We start from the raw sequence: 19,713 nt of genomic DNA, 5'->3' as shown, positions 1-19,713 counted from the left end.
AAAAAGAGATATGGGAAAATTGTTAAAGATGGAGCCTGAATTCATCGGGTGGGGGACAGAAAGTGAGGGAAGAACTTTCCTCCAAGTATGAAGGAAAAAGAGTCAATCTTTCAGCTTGTTATCTGTAACACAGACCAGAGTGTGTGTGTGTGTGTGTGTGTGTGTTTGTGCATGTGTGAGTGTGAGTGTGTGTGTGCATGTGAGAGTGTGTGTGAGTATGTGTGTGTGAGTGAGTGTGTGTATGTGTGTGTGTGGGTGCGTGTGTGCACACGCACGTGTGTGTCTGTGAGTGTGTGTGCGTTCGAATGTGTATGTGAAAGCCTTACTTGGCCTCCAGAATCTTGTGGTCCACCTCATCCAGGGACGAGCTGTGTGCGACATGCAGGGTCCCAAATACCGAGCTCCTCTTCTTTTTTATTTTTTCTGCCTGTTCACACGGACACAGACAGAACTAGCTGAGCGCAGATTAAACCCATTCAGCCCTCGATCTCGATCCGCTTGATTATTTTGTGGTTTTATTGTTTGGTTTCACCATCATTTTCACCACCGACACTGCAAACAAACAGCACTCATGCCATCCGTCACGAATGGAATGTTTAGGAGTCATAAAAATGACATGAAGTAGAACACAATGTCCTGCATGTTATGGCTAGAGTAGACTGTAACTCACTGCTACTCATTACATAACTAAGCATTAACCATAACAAATGATATCTCGAGGTAGCAAGGGTGCCATACCATATTTGAGAGAATGAGCCATCAGTAGTTTTCAGGCGCACTTTCATAGTGTTATATAATCTTGTTTTATTATGTGTGACACGTATCTCTGCCTTAGCAGCATTAATGCAGTTTTGCAATTTAGTGTTTTGATTTCCCCTGATATGTTCAGATACTTTTTTTTAATATACATTATAAATCATTTTTATATTATTAAAAATGGCTGACCTTGCTTCAGTAAAAAACAAATCTTTGTGTGTATGTGGGTGTGTGTATGTTTAAGTTGCAATCTCAATATTAAAATGTGTCTGACCGGTTGGTATTGCTTCGACAGTAATATCCACACTACAACCATCAAAGTCTATATAGGCCCTGTAGTTCTTAACCATCGTACCTCTACCTTTTCCCTTAGCGACAGTCAGCGCCACCTCACCACTCAGGTAGAAATAAACAGGAAGTGCGGGGGCAGGAAGTCTTTCTCACCTCGTCTTTGGCGACAGTGAGCTGCAGCTCGGCGCTCTGTTTCTTTATGTTGTAGTACTGGACCTCCACCTCGTGTGTGAGCTGCAGCCACATCTGCAAGGCTTCTGGAACGGACCAACCAGCCTGCATCTCCTTCTCCGCCCTTTTCAAGGCCACGCGCACCTGAGGGGGGGGGGGGGGAGGGGCAGAGGTCGCTTAACCACACCTCTCTAAAACAGAACTGGAAATCCTGTTAAATCTGTATCCAGGATGGTCATTGACTGCGGTTCACGCTTTGGTAATACGCACATATTGTGTGTCGTGCCGATAAAGAATGTGAGTTTGTAAGAGAGAAGGGAGAGAGAGCGAGAGAGAGAGAGAGAGAAAGATAGAGAAAGACCGAGAGAAGGAGAGACAGCAAAGGAGAGAGAGACATTAAATGTGTTTGCTTACTTTTGTTACTTATGCACATTGTTTTGCAGTTTGATGCTCGTTTACGTAAAGCTTTGGCAATACATTCCAAAATGACATGCCAGTAAACCATTCTCCAAATGAACTGAGAGGGAGGAGGAGGGAGGGAGAGCAAAGGAGAACAAGAGGGAGGCTGAGAAAAACAGAATGCAGAAAGGGGGCGAGAGAAAGTGACACAAAAAGAGGGAGGGAGACGGAGAAAGAGTGGAGGAGGAGAAAGCTAAACTTCACTTATTTTTCACACATTTGCACAGCACGGAGCTCGCCCCAGTAACCTTCATAAAGATTTAGCCCACATTAAAAGTGAATCCCGTGTCCAGCTGTGACATTGCACAATGGGTCAGGCGCTAAGCTCGTACCCTGCAGGTCACAGATTCCATTCACAAATGAAGGCTGCCACTGGACTCTTGGCAAGGCGCTAAACCCAAATTGCATCATTAAATATCCAGCTGTATGTGTCGATAACATGTAGAAAAAATATGGCATGAAAATGACCGTGAATAAGAATTCTGTTCAGCAAATATAAAGTGTAAAATCTGGTTTTCTGTGCGTGCACGCATCAGTGACGGAGCAGGAGCTCCCCCTGCTGGTCTGAATGAGGACGTGCGTGCATCAGTGAGCGAGCAGAGCTCCTATGCTGGACTGTGAGGCATGTGTGCAAGTCAGTGATGGAGCAGGAGCTCCCCCTGCTGGTTCCTACCTGCACCAGCTCCTCCTCCGCGTATTTCAGACGGCTCAGCTCAGACTCCGCCCCCTGGCGCAGCTCCCGGAGCCGGTGCGCCTCCTTTTTGGCTCCACTGATCTCGTCTCTCATCTTCTGCTCCAGGTTCTGCTTCTCCACGGCAACCGTCCGGTTCTCCTCCTGGGCTTTCTCCAGACTGTGGTGGGAAGGGGGGTGGAGGCACCAAGTTAAATTAATTTTGCCTCAGACAGAACTCTAAGGATCCAATAACAACTTTTTACTGTTGCAGCCAACAACTGTGCCTTCCTCCCTCCAGCCATCCTCAAACCAATAAAAATCAATCAGAGTCAACGAAGGCCGATTAACCCGTCCATCATTCGTTCAGTAAAATCAGTCTGTGAACTCTGCTTATCCAGTAATAAATCAGTCATTCGAATGCAAACCAACAGGTCCAGAAGCAGTCCGTTTCCAACTTCCTTACACTCCGTAAGCCATACACTAAGCAGATCACAGTAAATCACACACCACTGCGTTTCCCAGATTCATCTGATCATCCCAGAGTTTCCTTTTTTCATTCCAGTACTTTTTCTTGCAGTTGCTGTGTCATGATGGCTAGTTTGGAGACTTTCTCTCCACTGCCATTTTAACAGACCTCAATGAGTGGGCAGAGAATACACTCACCAGGGCACCTCTGATTGGCACCTAACACTAGATCTTTGAGTAAATAAGTAATAAAAGAACTGCCTGGAATATAGAGCAGTGGCTGAAGAACTCTGACTCATAGCCAGCAGGTTGCAGGTTTCATTCCCCTGTAACAATGAGCAGTGAACAACACTTCATCCATTAATTTCCTAAATCGTTTATTCCTGGTTATTCCTACCTCAGCATGCATACTCACACAGTCCTACCTATGGGAAATTTAGAGTCTCCAATTAGCTTAACCTGCATATCTGTGGACTGTGGGAGGAAACCGGTGGAAACCCACGCGGACACCAGGAGAACATGTGAACTCCACACAGAAAAGCCTTTGGTCAACATTCCAACTTAGTACAGCATTCAAACTCAGCACCTTCTCACTGAGGCAACAGTGCTATCCACTGCACCACCACGCCTCCCCCAGAATTTCATCTCAATTGTAAATATCCAGCAGACAGAGAATGAACAATGGAGCCTACTTTAGAGATTCCAAGTTTCCTTTGAAGCAGTGTGTGGAGAGCGCTCGCACACACACACACACACACACACACATATATACAGACACACATAAATTCCCCCTCAGGTCTGGCAAGGGAAGTTGCCAGCTAACCACGGATGTTTCCGGAAAAGCCCTTCCTCCACTCACCGGCTCTGCAGCTCCATGAGGCTCTGCTCGGCGTGCTGAAGGCTCTCCAGGTCCTTCATCATCCGAGAGATGTGCACCTTGGACGCCTTGTTCTGCAAGTACGCAAACCAGCACCCCCCAACGCCGATGATGATGGACACCATTAAAATGAAGTCCTTCATCCAGTTGTGATGGGGACCTGAAGAAGAAGAATTAAAAGAGGAACAAGGACTAAATTATGGAGGAGGAAACGGAAAGGGTGGAGCAACATTTGCAGAGCTATTCCGCTATGAATGCTGGTTCAAGCAGCTTGGTTGGGCTGGGGCCCAAGTTCTGGAAAGCTTCAAAGTGTTTTGGGGTGACATACATTTTGTATATACTGTAACTGACAGAACTAGCATGAATTTGAGATTTTTCATTTTTACATGAAACAGTGTACGTGCAGGTGTCATGTGACCCACATTATTGGGCTGGGTGCAGAAGGAGGCAGTTTTATGTGGAGGTCAGGGCTGATTTCTGTTCACTTGAACAGTGAACTTGCCCTGGATTGCTGCAGTTCATGCACGGCTGTTGAGCTGGATAACATGTAGACTGAGTCGTGGGTGGCAGTGTAGCATAATGGTTTGTGAACTAGGCATTCAGTCCCAAAGCTGTTTGTTTGATTGCCAGGTGGGGCACTGCCATTGTGCTCTTGGACATGGCACTTAAACCTGAATTGCTTCAGTAAACATCCAGCTGTATAAATGGATTTCATGTAAAAAGAAAGCAAGCTGTGTAAATCGCTCCGGATGAGAGTGCCAGCTAAACGGCTAAATTGTAAATGTCTTCTGTGGGCTTCCATAGACCTTGATTTTTAGACATTCTGGGGGTGCGGGGTGTGGGGGGGGGGGGGGAGATGGAGTGTGTACATACGCAGAGGGGGTCCAAACAGCACTGCATCCAGGGCTTTCAGATTGAGCTTCTGTTTGTGTCTCTGATCCACGATCTTCAATTGTAGCGACATGAAGGACGGTTCATTGGCAGCTATTCTGTAAAAGGACAACAGAGGTATTGGGGAGCTGTTATTGCAAAACCTTGGCCTTCGTTTTCAAAATAACCTGAAAAAAAACTTGATGGATTGTTTTTGGTATGCAAGTAATGAGTGTGTGTGTGTGTGTGAGAGAGAGAGAGAGAGAGAGAGAGAGAGAGAATTCATATGTAGCTGCGTGTATGTGTGCCTATGTGTAGATATATACAGCACCGTGAAAAAGTATTTGCCCCTTTCCTGATTTCCTCTATTTGTCACACCGAATTGCTTCAAATCTTTATACAAAATGTTATATTAGACAAAGGGATACAAAGTAAACAAAGCACATTTTTTATTTCATTCATTTAATGAAAAAAAGTTATCAAACATCAATATCACCCATGTGAAAAAGTAATTGTCTCCTTAGTTACTGTGATGCCAGGAGGGGAGTTTGAGCGCTGTCCTCCAGGGGGCAGCGCTGGCCCTACACACAGATATGGCAGCAGCTGTAACTCATTGTAATCATTGCAGCTGCTGCCCATTACCTCATTATTGGGCTTATAAAAGAGGCATGGGTTTCAGACCAGAGAGGATGGCTTTGAGGACAGGTTTGGGACTGACTGGCATTAAGGTGGAGGTGGAGGCAGTTTGTGTGTTTATGTTATAGTTTTCCAGCTTATGGACTTTTTTTTGTCTTTTTCCCTGTGGAGTGCTTTGCCGATTATTTTCCTCATTTTGTGTTTGAAGGTTTTGCTTGGTTTTTTGTTTTTGGACTTAATAAAAGGCAGCAAGCCAACCTTCCTTTTGAGTTTGTATTTCCTGTTCACTGCTCGATGCAGGTGCCCTCCCTAGCCCTGCATCACAACTGGAGGAGAATACAGGCATAGTGCCCCCGGGTAGACAGACATGTTCCTTTTTCTTTTTTGTTCCACAGGAATTTTCTTGAAAAAAAAAATAATAATTTTGGGTGAAAACCATACCAAGAAGGCACCAAAAGAAAAAAGTATAGCGAGATAGCCCTCTTCCCAAATGGCCCAATACGTGGCCTTTCACTTGGGAGATGGTGGAAGCCTACCCCCTGGATTACCTGGAGGACCTCTTAACTCTGGTGGCAGAGGCCTACCCCACCCCTGGTAGGGACCAGGATGTGTGGGCACCAGAGGAGCTGGGCCCATGTCTGGTATGCAGACAACGTCTCGGATGATGAAGAGGTCTGGCCAGAGCAGCGGTGGGAGAGGAGTGGGAAACGTCACCAGCGTCTGTCTATTCCCTTTATGGGGCCACACCCCTGTCAGCCTACCCAGACTACCCTCTAGAGGCCACAGATCCACCGCCCAATCCTGAAGTCCCATCGTTTTCCATACCGGAAAATTACGATATATGTCCAGTCATCTGTCCATTAGCTGGAGCTCAAGCACAAATTGGGTTATGCAGCAAGAGAATGATCCAAACACACAAAAGCAAGTCCACATATGAATGGTGGAAAAGAAACAAAATTTCAAGTTTTGGAGTGGTCTAGTCCTGATTTGAACCCAAAAGAAATGCTGTGGTAGGACCTGAAAAGAGCAATTCATGCTTGAAAACCTACAAATTTGTCTGAATTAAAGCAGTTCTGCAAAGAAGAGTGGGCTAAACTTCCTTCACGGCAATGTAAAAGACTGATATCAAAATATAGGAAGTGTTTGGTTATTGCTGCTAATGGTGGTGCAACCAGTTTTTATGTTTAAGGGAGCTATTGCTTTTTAAAATGGGTGATATGGGTGTTAACATTTTTTCATGAAATAAATAAAAAAAGTGTTTTGTTTACTCAGGTTCCCTTTGGCTATTACATTTTGTATGAATATCTGAAACCATTCAGCATGACAAATATGTAATAATAGAGGAAATCAGGAAGGGGAAAAATACTTTTTCATGGGACTGTCCTGTGGCAATGGTTATACATATGTGTATGTTTATGTATGAGTACACAGTGATTTGCAACAATTTTAGATTTGTAATCAAACAATTCACATGTGGTTAAAGTGCACATTCTCAGCTTTTATTAAAGTGTTTTTTTATAAATTTCACCAGGTCAAAATTACCAGCAGTTTTTATACATGAAAGTAGTCCTGTTTAGTACTTGGTTGCATATCCTTTGCATGTAATGACTGCTTGATGTCCATAAACATCACCAGGTGCTGAGTATCTTCCCTAGTGATGCTCTGCCAGGGCTGTACTGCAGTCATCTTCAGCTCATGCTCGTTTCAGTTTTCTCTTCAGCATATGAAACGCATGTTCAATTGGATTCAGGTTGGGTGAGTGACTTGGCCACTCGCCAGTCAAGAATTTTCCAGTTTACTGCTTTGAAAAACCCCTTTCTTGCTTTAGCAGTATGCTTGGGATCTTTCTGTAGGATGAAGCACATTGAGTTTGGAGGCATTTTGGAGGCTTGAATTTCAGCAGATAAAGCATTTCTGTAGACTTCAGAATTCACTCAGCTGCTGCTGTCACCAGTTACATCTTCAGTGAAGACAAGTGAACCGGTACCTGTGACAGCCATACATGCCCAAGCCATAACACCCCACCACCATGTTTCACAGATGAGGTGGTACGCTTTGGGTCTTAGGCAGTTCCTTGGATCTTGACTTTCACTGGCACAACTCTTGTCCTCATGTTGAAAAATAACAGACTCCAAAGGCAATCTAAGGTCTAGAATCAAGACTAGATATTGATACCTCTTTTAACAGACCTGTCAAATACGTTTTTGTGTATTGGATTAAAATACTTTTTTTACACTTTAATAATCTTGTCTGGTGTATTTGAACCAATGAAATACACTCAAAAAGTGCAAACCCTGCCATCTGGTCATACTGGCAGGCTCAGTTACACCAGACAAGATCAACAGAACATAGAAAAGTATTTGAATCCAAAACAAATACGTATTTGACCCAGGTCTGGTAAATACGGTACGCGTATGTGTATGCATCTGATGTGTATGTGTCTGTGTGCGCACGCGTGCATGTGTGTGTGAGGTGGAATTGTGCTGTGACACCATTCCCTGAGCCAGTAGTGAGCCAGGGCTCGGGGGGAGGGGGGCGAGGTGCAACATGACCCCATCCCACACCCTCCCCCCCGAAAGCAACACATTCCTTTCACAAACATGGCCCTTCACATGATCAACAGGCATCTCTTTCCTGAAAAGTAACCCCCATTTCTTCACCATGTCATTCAGCCACATCAGTAAAAGCACTCAAAAGGTGACAGGTAAAGATTATGCTTATGGTAATAGATTTATGAGGCGTTAGTACATCATAATCACTTTGCATGTAAGGAGGCATCTAATAAAGCAGACAGCTATCATGCATTCATAACAGCACGGGCTGTATCACTCACAATAAATAATATACACAGGTTTGTTATTCCTGTTACTTCCTTTCATGTGGCATTAATAATAATTTCCTCTCAAAACCAGAAGAGGGTAGTCTTGAGCTAAGGATAAACAAATTTCTTGAGTACAGTGAGATTATGCCACATGTATGTGTATGTCTATATATATATATTCAGCACTGTAAATGCAAATGTGGCAATTTTGTTTTACTCTGGACACAAGTATGAATTATTTGGGGTTTTCATACTAATGAAAGGTGCGATATATATATATATATATATATATATATATGCAAGTCTTTTACCACGTAAAGTTCTAGCTAGACGGGGAGACAAACTAGTATTTTTTAACTCCCTCTCAATTTTGACTTCCTATGATTTTAAGTTTGTTGGAGAACATATTTTAATTCAGAGGAAATATATCCTATTTTTGTAGCAATTATAGCAGATCTCCATGTCTACGTTTTTGCCGTGGTAATGGAGATTATGTGGCCAGAAATATGGCTACACCAATCCCACACGAGTCATCTGCATTGGGCCGATTTTTGGCCTAAAATGGTGGATTGGATATTGGTGACAGCGACTGCATTTATCCCATCAGATCCAGAGATGTGATTTTGCTGTAAAGGCGTGTGATGCAACCGACGGCAACAGGTTGTAGCACCAATGAATGTGACCACCGACAAGTGTGGAGGGTTTGTAAAGTTTACTGAAAAGTTTTCTTGTAAAGAAATTACATAATACATAAAGTACATTGAATATTTAGGCAGACATATTTTCACTGTCTTGGGATACTGCTATTCTAAGCTGTCATCTCGTCAACCTGTGTTTTTATCAGTAGGCCTACATAATGATATTTCCTCCAAAAATAATAATCATAAATACATTTTGCCATCTTGAAATACTTAAAACTAGCAGACAATGTGTAGGCTACATTAAGACATACTCCCCATGGTTCATACTATATACCACTAGAAATTTGTTATTCCGTTCGCAAAAGCGATCTACAGCCCACATTTCACTTCTTTCGGGATTCTTATTACATCGGCCAATGATCCAACAGTGTGTTCGTTAGTTTCTCTGTCCTAAGAACACTTTATATTCCCTTTTGCACAGCTGAGACTTAATTTGTGAAACAGTTAGAAACATTATGCCCGTAGGCTACTCATATGAGCAAAATCTAGAAGTCCCAGTAGGGCCTATAGTGTGCCAGTCAGTTCAGGAACTTCCCAGGTTCCATTGCAGCTGCCAACATTCACATAAATACACCGTTGGGTTCAAGCATGTTGTTTAACAAGAGATAATATACAGTTTTACAAGCAGTTTGTCAATTGCATCGAGTGGATATGCTCAGAATTCTAAATTCCATAAATGGATGCTTCAACTGTTGTCGGAATTCTAATCTCTTAAACAGCACAATAAGAACTTACCTTTATTTTGGTATTACAAGCAGATACAAACTGGCAGCCTAAAACTAATGGTCTCATTGTGGCAAGTAATGATAGCATGTGTACCTACATGCAATAGTAAGTGGTGGTACAGTAGACATACGGGCAAAAATCTAAAGTACCATTACTTTGTACCGGAGAACACCAGCCCAATTCAAACACTGATCTTTTAATGTATTCCTTCCTTTCATGCAAAGTAATAGAGGGTGTCTTTGTTTCCCAGCTTGAACATACTAGTTTTCATTCACTTATTATTTCTACATAGACAAGGAAGATCCCTATTGAAATGTATCCACATAAACGGCTTGCCTGCAGCTGTGTAATTATAAATATTAATAAAAACGAGGGTCAGTATCAGATCAGTATTGGTACTTGGTATTTTGTGCTTGGTATCGGTGCATCCATCTCATGGTGGCTACAATGTGGCAATTTGGTGAAACAAAGCCACCACTCTGACCACAGTGTACAAGCGAAGGGCCAGGCTCACCGAGGTAGTGTGTTCCCGTTCACTCTGAAGTCCCGGAAGTTTCTCTCATACTGGGGCAGTTCAACAGACTCCTTCAGCCACTGAACCGTGTCCTCCAGTGTCCAGTTATGCACTGGGAGTGGGAGAGAGAGAGAGAGAGAGAGAAGGATACAGGGAAAGACAGGGAAGAATAAAAAAAAGGGTAGGAAAGAGAGAGGGTGAGGGAAAAAAGAATGGGGGCAAACAGAAAGGAGAAGGCAGAGAGAGAGAGAGGGAGACAGAAACTGTGCTGTTGATGCATAATTTGACTCAGTTCAGTCAGACACTAATAGCTAATCTGTCTCACTTAACCCCCTGTGGTGTCATGACCCCATACTACATACTAATCACTGAAGCTGTTCATGTCTCTCACAGTTCAGAACAGGATATGCTCTCACAGTTCAGTACAGGATATGCTCTCACAGTTCAGAACAGGACATGCTTTCCCAATAGCCAGCATGCAAGGGGTGCAGGGAGTTGTAGTCCTTTTCCTCGCTACCCCCCTCTCAAATTTTTTTTCGTTCAAATTTCAGATGGAGCTTTATTGGCATGACAAATAAGATTGCTAAAGCATAGCAAACAATTTTACAATATTAATAAAAAATAATTAATAATAGTAATTATACATATTGAAATTTGATAAAGAATTCTATACACCCACATGTATACACATATATATCTAAACACATAAGCAAACATACACATAAATGTGTGTGTGTGCATATATATATATATATATATATATATATATATATAACATCTCTCTCCATCCCTCATTCCTTCTCTGGTACCTTCAGAAGTCTTCCAGCCTTTCCACAGTTCCTCCACTGTAATGTGCTGATCCTCTCTGTGGAGGTTGCTGTGCTTGTTAGTCTGCTGCTGCTTCATGTCCTCTATGATGAACTGAAATGAAGAGGCAATAGAGAGAGAGAGAGAGAGAGAGAGAGAGAGAGAGAGAGAGAGAGAGAGAGAGAGAGAGAGAGAGAGAGAGTGAGTGAGAAAGAGAGAGAGAGAGAGAGAGAGAGAGAGGTTAGCTAAGTGCACAACACTCACCCTCACAGTCTAATCACAGAGCCATCAGGAGTCACACGACACACGCAGCTGAAGTGCGGTAAGCTATCGAGCGCGTTCACACGAGCCCTGTTTCTGGCACCTCGGGAGAACAAGGTAAACATCCAGGGGAATTGAGCAATAATGTGCTCATTTCTGCGTATTTGAAAAGATTTACCTTTAGTCTGTCCCCTCTGCCACTTCCTCTCTTCCCCTCTCTCTTCCTACCCATCTTCCTCCCTTTCTCTTCCTCTCTATCTCCTCTATCGGCAGGGAACAGGCCATAGGATTTGATCACCTCTAACAGTCCCACTGAACTGCTAAACAAATCTCACCACCACAACACACTGGCCTGTAATTTAGTGCATCTAAAGTTTTCCAACAAACCCCGAGTTTCGGTATGAATCTTTTCTTTTTTTCACCTGATGAGACAAAGTACTGAAGCTTCTAAAAGACATGCGCAGTGATGTGTCCCTCGTGGTTAAGCTTGTTTCCAGCAGGTTCCAGTCTAAAAGTGGATGCTACTGCAAGCACCATGAGCAAAGGATTTCACATGAAACTGGTTCAGTAAGTATCCATATGAAAGGACATTGTTTTAGAAGACATAGATCACTCTATGTTTGGGTGTCAGATATATATTGTATAAAGCATATGAATTGACCAGCAATTAAATGGTGATATCCCGATATATATATATATATATATGACATCAGAATTCTCTGGATAGTGTCTGAGCTGTGGCTATGCTGAATGAACGCTCATAGAGATAGATAAGCGGGTGCTGCCCCCTGCTGTCTGCGCAGAGGTACTGTGGCGGACCTGGTCAGGAGATCTGGACCCCTCGCTGATTTGACAGAGGGAACTGGCTGCCTGTCTGAGGCACGTTCCGCTCCATTTAGTTTCCCTTTTTAGGAGCGGTTACTGACTGTGGACCTAACCAGGCTGAGCCGTTCCTCAAGGGAGCAGAGGAGGGGGATGTACACACACACGCGTATACACACACACACACACACACATATATGCGCATATGAATGCATACACACGCGTGCACACACATATACACACACGCATGAACAAACGGCCACGACCACAGGCACACAGGTGCACAGCTGTGTGCACTGCTGCCTGATTTGCATCCTAATCGCACTTGTGCCAGGATGACCTGGCCAACAAAACCAAATAGGCTTTGTGTTGCCACGGTTACAACACAAGCCAATTTCATGCTCAATGCCAATCAATGTCTTTCAATTGGGATGAATAATTCAACTAATTCTGTCAAAAACTTTAGCTAACTTATTAAGTGCTGGACCTAGTACTTTATTTTGCCAAATTTGGGAGAAACAAAGTACAACAATGTATACAGATTCTGGAATGTGCTGGGGTCAAGGTTCTTGTCATTGTCATTCGTCAGCCCCAGTCTACAATGTTGATGCCCAGCACTCCTTCCCCCATTACGGTAACACCAGTGACAGCAGGTGCTTATCAGACACAAACCTCACAATGTACAACATATTGTACCAAAGCAAAATTTAAAGAGATAAAAACAGAGACACAGTAACCATGTTTTATTTTAGAAATACAAATACTCTGATTTCTTCCACTTTTTTCAGTTTTCAGAGATTTTCAACAACTTTGCCGTGCCTGCTCCCAAACCCAATATTTTCTGTGCCATCCAGCCTTACTGATCGGGAAATCTGTAGTACTTTCCCCTTCACCAGAAATGATCATTTCACAGCTGTTCTTCAGTAACAGTCCTGCCACTCAATTGAGAGGACCAGTCTACAATCATGAAACTAGTCATTTCCAGTAAAAGTGAAAACAGTAAAAAAAATTTTTTAAAAAGAGATACAAGTGTGACCTTAAAATCTGAAGTTATTGAATTCTTGAGTAAAAAGAAACTTAAGAGCTTAGTTTTCTCCTTGCTCCAACTGCAGGAATCTACTGTGGCGATGTCATTCTCTCACTCACTGAGAGCAATTCCTGCAGTAATAATAGTTCACCTCTAGAGGCACCACAGAGCGAAGGAAAGACCAGCAGGAGAGTCACAACTAACATGAACAGAGCTTCTTGCTTTTAGAATGTAATGTTTCACAAGGAGAAAGTCCTTCCCCAGCCACAAAAAATGCACCATAAGTGCTGGATATATCCAGTTCTCTGAGGAAACGGGGTTTTGAATGAGCCATTTTTCGTTTGAAGAGAGCGCGCCCCGCAGTTGAACGGATGGGGACGACACAGACGGACACGCACACCGCGTGACGCACCTTCTCTTTACACGGCTTTTACCTGCCAAACAAAAACTGTTTGTTCTCAGAACATTCCGTGAACTGGCAGAAGGCAGGACCGTTTGCGTTTCTGAGATGTTCCGTCTATGGGATGTAGAAGCAGGACCGTTTGCGTTTCTGAGATGTTCCGTCTATGGGACGTAGAAGCAGAACCGTGCATGACCGGGCCTAACAGCATATGTGTGCTCAGTCACTAATCTCTTCTGAGAACAGCGATTAATCCATCTGCACGATACTAACCAGGCTGTATGCGTAACACCGACAAATCCATCTACACCAAGCAAAGCGCAAATATCTCCACAGCTCCCACGTAAGCAAACACATAAGCATAACATCCCAAAACTATACACAAAATTCATACAGGCCAACGCCAGCAGAAACACAAATATCTACAGAAAAATGCACATAAGTGTACACAAATTCCAAATTCAAATGATATTCAAATGTCTATACGAATACAACATCCACGCAAACCTATGGGATGACCTTTCAAATATCTCCACAAGAACTACACAAACAACCATAAGGGACCTACACAGATATTTAATCTACACCCACGCAACTGTGTACACACTGGTTGCATAACCATATCGCCACACAATGACCACGCACTCACGCAAACATCGATTTACACAAAGCTTGCATTTACACACACAGGACTCCGTGTGTGTCTGAACTTTTCAAACACAAAGCACATGATGCAAAAAAAACAGCTAGAAAACAAACACACAGAGGCTTAACAGGCTAATGTGTGTGTTGTGTAGGTCAGAACATGAATGAGTTCCTTATATTCAACCTCTCTTATTTCTCCCTGAACTCTCAGTGTTCCTCTCCCTCGCTCTTCGGGGTCATGTGTTTACTTAGCAACGCGCTTGGGTCAGAGGCTCCCTGGCATCTGCTCGTCCCGATTAAAAAAAAAGAAAAAGAAAAAAGTGCTGCTGCCTGAAAGGAGACACTCTTTCCCCCGCTCATGTGATGAGAAGAAAATGTGCGGACTGTCTCAGTCAGAATCCTGACGCTAGAGGGGAACATTCTAGAATTCCCGGCCTCTCCCTCTCTCTCTCTCTCTCTCTCTCTCCCACTCCCTCTCTCTCTCTCTCTCTCCCACTCCCTCTCTCTCTCTCTCTCTATCTATCTCTATCTCCCACCTCTCTTTCCCTATCCACTCATAAAGTTTCCCTTTCGTCCCTCCCTCTCCCCTTATGGCTCTGTACTTCCGCCATCATAATCCTCTGATCTTTTCCCAGTCAGCTCCTGCAATACTGCATGTAGGACTAGGGGTGCCTTATGGGGGTTACGACGATTCCAAGGGATGACTCACAGGGGCCCTTCAAAAACTGTGCTGTAATTGTGCAGGGATGGGTTGGCACACGGGTGGGGCCCAATGTGAGGACAATAGCATACTTTGTTTTATTGCACTTTACACAGCTGTTCGTTTTTTAATCCCTCCTTAATGGTTGTTATGCATGAATTCCAGCCAGTCCCGAGCACATGCAACCATTACTTGTGTACATTTACATTTTAAACTTGCCTGAGATTCCTGACTATGAAAACATTACTTATTATTATTAGTAGTGGTAGTGTGTAGTAGTATTGTTCCTGCTGCTGTTGTTCATGGGGATGCTAGCATCCCATGATCCTTTGCTCCATGACATATCCTCCAGTAACTGGATCCACTTATCATGTATTCTCACTGGTATAAAGCAGCTGCCCAGACATGACGATACACATGACAAAGAATCTTAAGCATTTATTCAGCCGCATGCCTAATTATCAAAATCAAGCATGCAAGAGAGTCATGTTCTAGGGCTACTGTAACTATTTGTGATAAAGATCAAAGAGTGATACCTCTCCCACTGGGGGTTTGAACACTTAGCTGTCCAATTTCAAGTTATAAAATGAAGGTTAATTTCGATATCATGAACCCAAGTGCCCTACAGAGAGAGTGGGGGATATTTAAAACAGAGGACCTCAATCAAAAAAAAGAGGAAAGGAACACGATGTAACACTGCACCAGAGGGGGACACACATACACACACACACACACACACACACAATTAAAGCATAATGCTTATGGAGACTGATGATATTACCATCAAATAAAGTCCAGGGTTGCCAAAGTTGTTTCACCACAGACAATAGCCAGTCTGCAAAATGTAAAGAGCCCAGGAGCGTACACTCTCGACCTTCCTAAAGAAAACACGTGACAGTTCCGTCTCTCAAAAGGACAGGACCAGAGAATAAAACTCTTTAATGACCCTCCAGTGGGTGAAATCCCCCCGGGGGGGAACAGTTCCAGGGACGGGCCAGTCCCGTATGTCACTGCGGACTAGGTACGAGAGCGCTTTCTGTGATGTACGATTTTAGCCCCGTTTTAACTCTTTTAATTGCCCGTGCTAGTTTTCTGTGGGTTTTGCCAAAATTTGATTTATATATTGAAAGGAGGGCAGCCAAGCCCAAACAAGGTCCTAGGAAAGAAATGATGAATCGCCGCGGTAGCATGCCAAAGTGGTTAAGGAACTGGGCTTGCACCCAGAGATTTATGGGATACGATCCCAGGAGGGCCCCCACCGCAGTGTCCTTGAGAAAGGTACCTTATTTACGGACGCTAAATGGACGCACCTGCGCAGTCACCTGCGTGCGCTCTTAGCCCATCCAGATGGCGCGGTGATCTGTGGATCCGCGCGGGGCCAGCTCCAAGCTGGTACTCCCGAACGAGAAGCTCATTAACGCGCAGGTGCTGCGCTACACCTGGCATCAGGCGCTGCCAATCCGGGCAGAGACACAGCCAGGTAAGGGACGCCAAGAGTGTGCCTGACATTCGAAGAATCGCGAAATAAAATGACATTGGTTGAGCCTGAAACTGGGGAAAAGGCACTCGAATGCGCAGTAGCGGATTGGTTAGCAGGCTAGGTTAGCACTGGCATGGGGACCGTTTACTTGGGAGATTCTTATGCAATAAGAAAAAAATGTCATCAGAAAATGGGAAATGTATCAATTTTTTTGCCTAATGGAAACTACAAGGTGCAACTGAAATAAATAAATAAAAAGGTCACATTATGTGTGTATCCGTGTGTGTGTGTATATTCGCCCACTCATATATGTGGCATATGCACTCCCTCCTCCACCTATTTAAACATTAACTATTAGCCTATGTCTCTCTGTCTTAGAATGAAGGCAACCACACGCTATGTGGCAGTGGCAGGTAAAGCTCAGGACCTGGATCTGGGGTCTTCAGTAGTCTGTTGGAAGCAGTAAAGAGGCCGCAGATATACCAGCTCAGCTGAATAGTTTAAGTGATTTTCAGGTGAGAAATGTTACACAAGCACTCATAAGCATTTAGATAGTCTTTCAATGACCCACCAGAAATGTGTAAATGTCATAAAGATGCGTTTTGCATATTTTACATTCACCCCCAGAAATGAAACCTGAGGTTGAAAAAAAGGTAAATAATCAGGAAAACCTTAGCATTGCCAAAAACGTGTTGAAATGAAAGTGTTATTCAAACTAGCTGTCAGGGATAGCTGTCAGGTGCTTATTCACTTATTCCTGTCCTGTTCTGTGTACAGTAAAGCCAGAAAAGATGCCCTTTATGTGAGTCTGCTTCTGTAAAACGGGCTTCAGGCACCACCCCCCACCCCCCAAAAGAAAAAAGGAAAAGGTCCCTGAACTATATCCTTAAAAATGAAATTCAGTCGTTTGTTCTGTTGTAATTCCTTCGCTTTATCCGTGAACGCCAAGTCCTGCAGAGGTATGAATTCATCAAAGCGATATGCAAACGCTGCCACCACAGAACAGCCTTATTACTCAGTGCGTCAAGAGAAAAGCGGTTATCTAAAATTTTAGGAACATTCAAATCAACTGCACTTTCATCTAGCGACACAACACTCTCACATACATTTTCTTTTAATACTCATGGACACGGACACGGACACACACACACACGGACAATGGCTGGTGCTCTTTGCTGTAGCACACCTGTCTGGATGCTCCCATTCCAAGACTTTCCCATGGGCACACAGCTAGAGGAAACAAGCCACGCTCCTTAGGGAGCGCTGGCGAGAGTTTGCACTATGCATCGTAACCCTGGTAGGTCTTTGAGGTTTTCAAAGAGGACAAAAAAATAGATAAAATTGAAAAAATAAATAAATAAATAAAAAGAAGGCTGTGTCCTAGTTGTTGCAACATCAGCCCAAAGACTGAAATATAATAGCAATACCATCCATACTATCTAGAATAAGTACTCTGCTGACCAGATTGTAAACTGGAGGACAACATAGGGCTAGAACGAATCAGAATTCTTGCTGACAGGACATTATCCATATGTCCCGTTTAAAAGTATTGAGAATACTGTAGGGATATCCCCATGGTATTATATATACGTGTGTGTGTGTGTGTGTGTAGGCAGTCATGTGCAAATTGCCATTTCAATCCCTAAATCCATGTTACTCCACAATACACATATGACTATACAGTAAGTTCATTCATCAACCTTGTGTTCCTTAACTGTCCCATAATGGCTGAAATGCATGACATGAAAAAAGAAACACATCCCAAAATGACATTATAAATGAATGCAGGGCCTTGTGAATCGAATCGCATGCAGTGTATGGGGAAGGATGGCGAAGCCATGATGTAATGCAGGATCACGGTTTCAGCTTTCGCACGGGACGCTGACCTCGTGGCCCACATATGCAGCGACACGCCTTTCACCAGATATGAGCAAGCCCCCCAATCCATCACCAGCACCCCCAACCCTCCCGCCCCCCCCACACCCACCCCACCATTTTCTGCCTGACCCACATACAGGGAGAGCTCTTTCCTCCCTCAGCTACACCACTGTGGTTAGAGGACATGTGACCCTGAAGATCTCCAACCCGAATCGTTGAGTAACAGGAACGGGGAGCCTTTATCAAGTGTGTTATGCCATTCGAAGCTCAAATACAAAAATATATATTTACCTGGGTAACAGCAGTACTGACAATTGCGAAAATAAATTTTAAAATTCTATGAAATACAGAGCATGGCAGCACATTTACCCTCAAGAGTATTTAATGAACTGGGTAGACTGCTGTTTTAGCACCTGTGACGCCTTCCGTGGTGAGGACGTGTGCTTAACGCAAAGTACTATTTGCCTCAGCTCTTATCTTATCAGGTTAGTCACAGGTTACCTGGGTAACAATTTATTTTTGTATTCATATATAGTAGTCTTGCCAGCTGAGTCACATAGGGTTGTCCTGACTCCCAAGTATTCTCCAGCTGGGCTGAACCACGTCAGGCACCGAGTCTCCAGCAAATACGCACGGAGAAAAAATAATTAATGATCACTAATTCATGTTCACTGTGACTGGGACATATACTTTGTGAGGCTTAGAAAGAGGACTTTGTGTCTGAACTCTTTCATGTCCTCAACTGGCCCCAATTCTGCGTATTTTAAAGCTACTAATGGCAACATTAAGCTCAATAGCTGGGTTGTTACAATGTAAAAATAGCAGAATAGCTTAATTAAAAAAAACCTAAAAAGAGATAAGCATAATTACACTACTATTACAATAAAAAATAACACCCTGCATGATGTGCAAATTATTTGATCTTATGTCACATGTCATGATACATACGGTACTGGCAAAAATCATGATAATCATTTATAAACAGCTTTCAACAATTAATGCAATATTTTGCAACAATTTCTCTTTTTGGCATAATAAATAATAATGAGCATTTATGTTCGACAAGTGATAATCATTATACCTTCCTATAGTTCATACCTAAATAATTAAGCAGCCTAATGTGTCTTACAGTTGGAAATTTCATAATCAACTGAACATGTCTTTCTTTGTCCAGTATTTTTCTACAGCATTTCACCAGTATTTACAGTTTTTAAAATATTCATGCAAAGAAAAGACTTATATTTTATCAAACTATCATAGGTTACATAATGTTGTTGCCACTCGTGATCAAGAAGATAACTGTTGCAAATACATTTTTACAGATGAAAAAGGCTCCAAGAAACTACAACAGGAGAAAGGGCACAGACAAAAGTTTTAAGAGTATTTGATTTTCTTAAGCACAGTAATTCCATAATTTGTGCCACTACTATATATCGCGATCCTTGTATTGTGATACATATCCGACCTTGAGGAATATGCAAATACACAGCAATTTTGATTGTGTATTCTAAAAGGGTTGTTTTGCATTAGTTTCTGACTTCTAAGAGTTTTGTACAAATGCCTTTGAGGCCTAAAAGAACCTGAAATGCACACCCTATACACTCAACCAAGAGTGAACTAAGAACAACAGACTTTTAAAAAATAATAGTTTCACGCTTCAACTGTCGCTCACGCCAACAAAAATGTTTAAATGTACTTAAAATAGAGCACGAGTGTCATTCAGGATCATGGTG

At 43.0% G+C, this 19,713-nt stretch overlaps 1 protein-coding gene across 3 annotated transcripts in view; it reads right to left on the bottom strand.

The window, feature by feature from the left end:
- Window positions 1-19,713, bottom strand: part of stim2b (stromal interaction molecule 2b) — a 48,625-nt gene that overhangs the window by 3,394 nt on the left and 25,518 nt on the right. For all 3 annotated transcript variants that reach the window (XM_035427184.1, XM_035427183.1, XM_035427185.1), the window contains exons 3-9: window positions 10,770-10,881; window positions 9,961-10,072; window positions 4,566-4,681; window positions 3,675-3,852; window positions 2,351-2,528; window positions 1,201-1,362; window positions 327-427 (exon numbers count right to left, since the gene is read on the bottom strand). In XM_035427184.1, the coding sequence (XP_035283075.1) occupies window positions 327-427; window positions 1,201-1,362; window positions 2,351-2,528; window positions 3,675-3,852; window positions 4,566-4,681; window positions 9,961-10,072; window positions 10,770-10,881 (959 nt within the window). The remainder of the gene's footprint in view (window positions 1-326; window positions 428-1,200; window positions 1,363-2,350; window positions 2,529-3,674; window positions 3,853-4,565; window positions 4,682-9,960; window positions 10,073-10,769; window positions 10,882-19,713) is intronic.

This window comes from Anguilla anguilla, chromosome 7 (genome assembly GCF_013347855.1).
Source record: "Anguilla anguilla isolate fAngAng1 chromosome 7, fAngAng1.pri, whole genome shotgun sequence".
Lineage (NCBI taxonomy): Eukaryota > Metazoa > Chordata > Actinopteri > Anguilliformes > Anguillidae > Anguilla > Anguilla anguilla.
This window is presented reverse-complemented; position numbering and strand designations above follow the sequence as displayed.